We start from the raw sequence: 7,812 nt of genomic DNA, 5'->3' as shown, positions 1-7,812 counted from the left end.
CGCCCCTCTCTCACTGTCCAGATTTCTGCCTTATAGTTTTGGTCAGTTTCTCATATTAATTATATTTTTCTGGCAAACCACTGGGGATAGAAGTCATTAAAGAATGACATATTTGAGGTTTGGGCTTCATATCCTTCCATAAATACATGCTTACACAAAACTTCTTATTCCGAGATCTTTCTAAGTTTATAAGAGCAATATTTAAAATCTGGCTCTGTTTTTAGACCTTTGTCTATCCATTATGTTGGACTTTGTCAGACAGAAACAAAAAAAAATAGCAAGAACGATTCTCTTTTCTCCATTAGTTCTCCTGCACTGCAGTGTTTGTACTGTGCAGGAATGGGAATGTAAGTCCCATATGCATACGCAGTACGTCAGCAGTCTTGGAAAAATGTGGAGGAACACTACAGTGCCCTTATACAAAGAGAGTATTTAAGAAAGATAAGCAATTTCTTTCTTTCTTAAATAATGCCATTATGTAATAGCAGTAATCCATGACTGTGCATGCGTGTATCAGGATTGACTCAAGGTTGGTTTTGTTTAATCATTCAGGCTTCACCCTCATGATCAAACCATGCCACCCATGGGTAAATCCTGATATACTCACGCACAGTTGTGGATTATTGCTTAAATGTGCAATCTAAAAACAAATGTAGTTTTCTATATATAAACTGTATAAGTTCATTACATTTTGCCTTAACATTCTATATATACAAGATTGGAACTTTTAATTTTAAGTGTAAATGATTGCATGCATTTTCTGTCAAGTTTCCATGTACCATTTACAAAAATACTCCTTTAGCAGGTGTTCTTTGAATTTGCTTTGAAAGACTGTTAGTGTTCCTTACTGACTTATTTCCTTTGTTCTACATATCTGTCCTTATTTTCATAGGACAGAAACCAGAAAGTGCTGGTAAAAAAAAAACTGCAAGGAATAAAGCCAAGTGAGTGTGAAGTAACCCAAATATTTTGATTTACTGTTATTTTGTACTGTACTGTTATGCAAGTGTAATTGCCGACAGCTGCACTTAATATCCAATATGAGAAGGGGTAGGTTAATTACACTGTTTGCTAATTGTAACAGTTCACACCTCTGAGATTTCCAGTTATAACCACAAAAGCTTATTCTGACAACATAAATCAACTGTAGCTAGGAAAATATGAGTGAACTGTGTACAATTTGAGTGTGTGTACTTAAGAAATGTGTACGAGTTCAGAATGACCATATATACCTGACAAAAAAAAAGTAAATTTTCTGACAACAATCCTGAAATCTTTATTATTTATTTACATTTGTTGACTAGCTTGATTTGACTGTGCCATTCTAGTTCTCTTTTCAGTAGAGGGGTGGAGAGAAAAGCTCCATTTGTAAATATGTGAACATTTTTTTAAAGATCAGCAGCATTACAAATCAGTATCTTAATATCCAGACATATATAAAACTGTTGTATACATTGTTACTGTGTACAAGGGAATGCATGATGTCAGACATTATAAGATATGCAGATACAAGTTTTACAAGCACATATATGTAGGTACAGTTTTAACAAGCATGCTGTGGGGCAGTCGGGAAGAACTTTTCACGAGTATGTACAAATTTATGAAATGAAAGCAATACAGCAGAGAACAAGAGTTGAGTTGGGAACAATAACAGAGTTATTAAGACTTTCATTTTTAATGATGATGGGGGGAATCTTGAGACGAAGTAGTCTTGGTAATACCATCCAAACATTTTTTACAGAATGTCTAGTCTGTATGATATAATAATTTAGACCCTCTCTCTCTCTCTCATAATGCCATTGTCACAAATACACGTTAATATTTTTCCTTTTTTCTTTTTAAAGGCTGACAGAAAATCATTAATATCTTCAAGTGGTTTTCTGGGAAGCAGTAACAATAACAAGGAAAATGCCCCAAAAAATATTCAGAATAGCCTGAGTACAGGCACACTGCTTCACTGGAATAAAAAGAAAAGCACCAGCAAGAGAAATAATGGTAGCACCTTCAGCCTTCCCTTTGCCTCAGTCCGAAACAATGAGTCAATGTACTGATTGCTTTTCCAGCTCTGTGGAGCACTGTAGTCACCAGTCACACAGTGAATACTTATGTAAACCTGTTTCTATGGTACCAAGGCATAATGTGATATCCATCCACAGCAATGAAAACTAATGAACCTGCTGCATTGAAATGACCACTGTTATAACAGTTATCAATAATATTGTGAAGTACAGATTTCATACTCTCCTATGTTCTGAAAAAATGTTGCTTAAAGCTGCTAGTGCAAGATAGAACTTCATAACAGTAAAATTGTACAAACGTCTGGAAAAAAAACAAAGGCCTTTCTTAAAGTATGAGGTGTTCATAAACTGGAAGCAAATGAAATGTATTCATTCTTTGTTATTTGCTGTTTGTTTGCTGTAAAAGCCAAGATTTGTGGCTTGTGTACATTTCCACAAGCCATACTTGTTTCATTTATTTCCTTTTCTCAGATCAAAGAAATCTAAGTGTGCAGTTTTTTGCTCAAATTTTATCTGTGGTAATGTGCAGAGCACAAGATGTTTTTTAGTTTAGAAAGAGCTGTGCATTATATCCAGGACAAGCAAAGTTTCTTAATTATCAATAGCTTCATTGGTGGTAGTAGTGTCTTGTATTTCAGAACAGGACAATTTTTCACTGCTGGTTTAAGCAGTAATGAGAGTTCATGGTGCATCACAGTATGCAGACTACTTGTGCATTTTGCAGTTATTATCTATACCAGCTAAACTGATAATGTATTGGAGATATTTATATGAGTGAAAATAGAACTTAGGAGGTGTACCATTCTGTGAGCAAGTTTTCATCTCGAGTGCCGATTGTAAGATTGCTATTCTTTTCTTCCTCATTTCTTTTTTGTTAGTATGAGGTTTGAGCAGCTGGAATGCAAGGTGGGATGTAAGCAGAGTAATTCTTTTATGAGAAGATCCCACACCGAGTGACACTTGTGATGTCCTTCATCTGGGCCAGTGATCAAGGACTCTCAATCCTCACCATGAACACTGGTTAGGGATGTTTATTTGGCACAAAAGTAGATGCACACAGTATTTTCAGATGCGGCTTTCTGCACCAAGTGCAGTTTCCCTAAATAGCACACAGGGAGCACACTCCATCCTGGGGCTGGGTCCCCCCCGTCTCTCTCTCTCACTCCAGGCCCCAAATAAGACTTCCCAGTGACACAGCTGTAGAGTTGAGTCCTCAGCCGAGTGTTCCAAGCCATGTCCTCAACCACCGTCACTGTGAAACCAGTGCTGTGTGTTCCTGCTCCAAGTAGCTGACAGATGCACTCTTTGAGATTTGATTTTCACACAAATAACACACACACACACACACACCTGGGAAAGGCTGGCACAGATTTACCAGCGCTCCCCCCTCTGCCCAAACTACAAGGTAGATACTGCCACCAGAACACTCCAAAGCCAGCTGTTACAAGGGTACCCAATTATACTGAGTAAAATTAATATTAATACAGATGGTAGTGTTTCACCAATGCTGCAAGGCTTTCGGGAGCAGCCACAGTATTATCAAATAAATATAAGTACTCTCAAAGGTTATTCTTTAAAAGACCAGCCACAATTAAAAGTTTAAATATATGTAATAATAAATAATAAAAGATCAGGAAAATAATAACTATCTATTTATAATTAACACCAGAGTTTCAGTCACAGGAAATATTAAAATAAAAACAAAGTTTCACACAGATGCAGAAAAACAGTACTTAACCAATCCCTGACTGATCTAAAGAATTACTATTCCCTGGTAACTTACTAAAGCAAGGCAAGATGAAGTGGGTGAGTGATCCTTCTTTGTCAGGTTTCAAAAACAGACTGCCCTGAGACTTGTGTCTCATCTAGTATTAAAATATCATTTCAGTGCTGGGTTACAGAATGACACCATATACTTCTGGTCATCTGACTCTGGTTCCCACACTACTCCCTTAAATAGAGACTGAACCAGAATCTAGCACATATGTGTTACTATAAACACACATACTGCTTTGCTAAGATGTGTTGTAGCATCTGGAAGCTATGAGACCATTTCAAAAACTTCCACTCTTTCAGGGTAGCAATTAGTTCACCAATAAGTACAATTTAGTAGGATCCCTAGTTCTAGAATTCACAGACATTTTGTCTCAGGCTGCGATCAGAACTGTAAGATACAATCTTTATGGCCTAAGCCGGGTAATTTAATTTCAGACTATGATAAACCTGTTCTCTTTCAGTATCCTATTAAAATATATTAATTTCAATAGTTACAATACAGTCTGACATACAAGTGTGTTTCTTTTCTGTCCAGCAAGACCCAATGTTGGTACATTATTAACACAAGCAGCTTTACAAATACATTGTCAACACAAACACCTGTTCAGATCAGTTTGATACACAAATGACATAATTCTTTATAAAACTCTGGGTTGCTATGCTGGTAGATGTTACACATCCACTGCCCTACTTCTGCTGGCATAGATGGCAATACCTCACATCATCACATCTCTCCCATATTTGAATACTCAAGCTAGTTTTTCAAGTGACCCTTGAGAAATGTGGCTTGAGGCACATGAGGCTGTCTGGGAACACATTAACCCATATGCTATCTTGCGACCCCATCTGCACTGGCATTGCTAACCCCACTGTGGTGTTGCACTGTCTTGTTATATGCCCGCAACCCTAGGTTCCACCGTAATAACTTGGCATCTTGCTGGTTGGATCAATGTAGCCATAGATCCCCCTCAGACTTCTTTTGCCATCCACTGCAAATAGCACCAGGGCCTCCCTATCATGGTAAGACTCATCATGTTAGCATGGTACAGCTTGTGCCCTTGCCTCCTGTCTAGCAGTTCTATCATGTAGTTAATATCACTGACCTTCCATACCACTTTGAAGGGTCCCTCCCAAGCTGCCTGCAGATTATTGTGTCTGACAGGAATGAGCACCATAACAAGCTGTCTCACAGCATACTCTCATGCTTGAGCATTCCTGTCATACCAGACCTTTTTCTCCTGTTAGGCTCCTGCCGTGTTCTCCTGGGCCAAACCTATGAGGTTCTTAATCCTTATCCTGAGGTTTAGGACATGTGCCACAACAGACTCCTTGTCCTCCCACTCATCACGAATCAAATCTAAAGGCCCCCTTACTGTATGCCTGTACAGCAACTCAAAGGGTGAAAACCTGCGGATTCCTGGGGTACCTCTCTATATGCAAACAGCAGATGGGGCAAATATTTATCCCACTCTCTCTCTCTCTCTTAAACTGATCCGCAGATGCCCATAGCATGGTCTTTAGTGTAAAGTTTAACCTCTCCACAAGGCTATTAGTCTGGGGATGGTAGGGGATGGGCTTTAGGTGCTTCACCTCATAGCGCTCCCAGGGACAACCCAGCAGGTCTGACTCTGTTAGTTAGTATTTCTCTCGGGAAACATACCCTGCTAAAAATCTATAACAAAGCATTTGCCACCTTCTCTGCCTCAGAGGACAGAGACACCACCTTAGGGTATCTAGTAGCATAATCTTACCACCACCTGGATATATGTCTTCCTTGTGGAACATCGAGTACTTAGAGGTCCCATCATATCCATTGCTACTGTCTGAAATGGTTCCTCAATCACAGACAAAGGCATAAAAGGAGCTTTGACCTTGTCCCTTGCCTTGTCTACTTTTTGGCACTGTTCACAGGTCCTGCAGTACCCTGTTACATTCTTTGCGATCCCAGGCCAGTAAAAGTTCTGCATAATACATTTCTTGGTCTGCCAACCAGATTCTCATGTCCTCAGCCAAAGTACTAAGGGATTGTTCCCTCAACAAAAGGTCTGCCATCGTTTCAAAAGTGGTGAACTGACACCCACTCACCCACCTATGAAAATAAGTGCTTAACTCAGCAGTATAATCACATATACTTTCATTTGACTTGCATCTATGCTCGCAAAACCTTTTTCTTTCTATAATCTTCAGGTGTTCACTTAAAACATTCCCATAATCACTGTTTTACTTTTTCATATTTTAAATAATCAATGTCAGACAATTTAGAAGCAGCGGTTACAGCTTTACCATGAAGTAAACTGTACCCAAGGCCCTTGGTCAGCATTATACTGTTTGCATACTCTTTCAAATATATGAATAAAACTATCAAAATTATCACCCTGTGTGAACTGCGGAAGAAATTTACTGAACTTTATTCATAGGTAGGTACTAGGCTATTGGCCCTAGGGCCTATATAAGTCTAGCCAAAAAGGTACCCTGGCTTTCGCCACCCAGTACAATTATTTTCCTGTGCCCCTGTCAAGCAGAGCCACAGAGGTGATCCCTGGGGTGAATTTCCTATTTCCTATCAAATCATCAAGATTTTTCTTGGAGTGCTAATGAGGAGCTTTGTTTGATGTAGATAGGTAGTTTGTTCCAGAGTATGGGAAGTCTCTGGGACAGGAATCTGTCCCTCCAGCATGTTCTGTTTATTGTGGTAGGAAGCCAGCAAGACGATAAACCTCAGCAGATGCACCAATTCCAAACACAGTGATGCTGATAAAAACTGCAAGTTAAAATTTTATTTTAAGCTCAACAATAATAGGCTTTTTATCAGTGTCCCACACCAACTTCATCAGAAAAACAAACAACACATTCCAGCTTACACCTTAATAAAAAGCTCATGACTACTTAGCAATGAAGCCAATATATTCACAACACCTGCTCAAACCCTTCCATGTGGACTCAACCTTACTGAACAAGCAGTAAAAGGAATATCCATACTTTTGTAAGCCATGCTGAAATAGATAAAAAAATAAATGAAGAAATTAAAATGGATGCAATCTACAAAAATAAATACAATAAAATTACCTAACCAAACTTCTTAATTTTAAAATACAAGAAATGGATAACATTCCATTTAAGCCTGGATAATTATAAGCTTCTAGTTTTAGCTGCCAAATTAATTCTTTTTGTTATAAAAGTAACATATCTGGACCCCCCCTATTGGAAGGAACTACCTGATCAATGACTAAGAAAGCAAATTCATGACCCGGGTATTCCTTAACATGCCTGGCAAGCGCATTCTCCATCTTCTCTTTTTTGATGGCATAAAGGTGTTCATAAAGGCATTCCTGAAGTTTCCTGTCAGTTTTTCCTATATAAAACACCGGGCATGAAGAGCACCTAGCCAAATATACCACATGTGAACTGGCACAGTTAAATCTACCCCTGATGGGGTATTTGGTCTCCCCAATACTAAAAAAGGTCCTTGCTTTAATAAGCCTACAGTATTTACACATATTGCATTTGTACATCCCCCTAACCGTGGCATGGTTCAATTTCATCTGTAGAATACTCTTCAGATTCAACCCCCTCCTAAACACCACCTTGGGTGTAATCTCAAAACGTGAGTTACCTTGCATGTCTAATCGTAAAATACTCCAGTTTTTCTTTATGATGGAGGAAATGTCCCCTGCATCAACACTGAAAGTTGTAATAAAACTGCAAAGGTAATTCACATGGGCTTGCATATGGGATGGCTCGGGGTTTTGGGGTGCTACATTATTGCCCAAAATTGGTAGGTAGAACCTATTCTTCCTCTTACCGCAAACTTCCTTGACCAATTCTGATATGAGATGGTCTGGGTATACCCTGTTTAAAAAAAGGCCATGAATAAACTCACATTCTTCAAGGAAGTTGCTGAACTTAAACACCATCCTCGCCACCCTCACCAACTTCCCCTTTACTATCGGCCTCTTCTGATGGAAGGGGTGACTGTTCTCAAAATGTAAATAACTGTTAGAAAAAGTTACTTTACGAT

General features: G+C 38.8%; 1 protein-coding gene across 1 annotated transcript in view; it reads left to right on the top strand.

Annotated features, from left to right (window-relative positions):
* The window catches only part of RHPN1 (rhophilin Rho GTPase binding protein 1), a 1,554,789-nt gene extending 1,552,407 nt beyond the window's left edge, over positions 1-2,382 (top strand). The window contains exon 15 of the mRNA XM_044067337.1: positions 1,845-2,382. Coding sequence (XP_043923272.1) covers positions 1,845-2,051 — 207 coding nt within the window. The 3' untranslated portion in view covers positions 2,052-2,382. The remainder of the gene's footprint in view (positions 1-1,844) is intronic.
* Positions 2,383-7,812: the final 5,430 nt, after the last annotated feature.

The sequence above is a fragment of the Protopterus annectens genome, chromosome 3.part1 (assembly GCF_019279795.1).
Source record: "Protopterus annectens isolate FY-2018-M chromosome 3.part1, PAN1.0, whole genome shotgun sequence".
In the NCBI taxonomy this organism is placed as follows: domain Eukaryota; kingdom Metazoa; phylum Chordata; order Ceratodontiformes; family Protopteridae; genus Protopterus; species Protopterus annectens.
The sequence above is the reverse complement of the archived record's forward strand: the minus strand, read 5'-3'. Positions and strand labels throughout refer to the sequence as shown.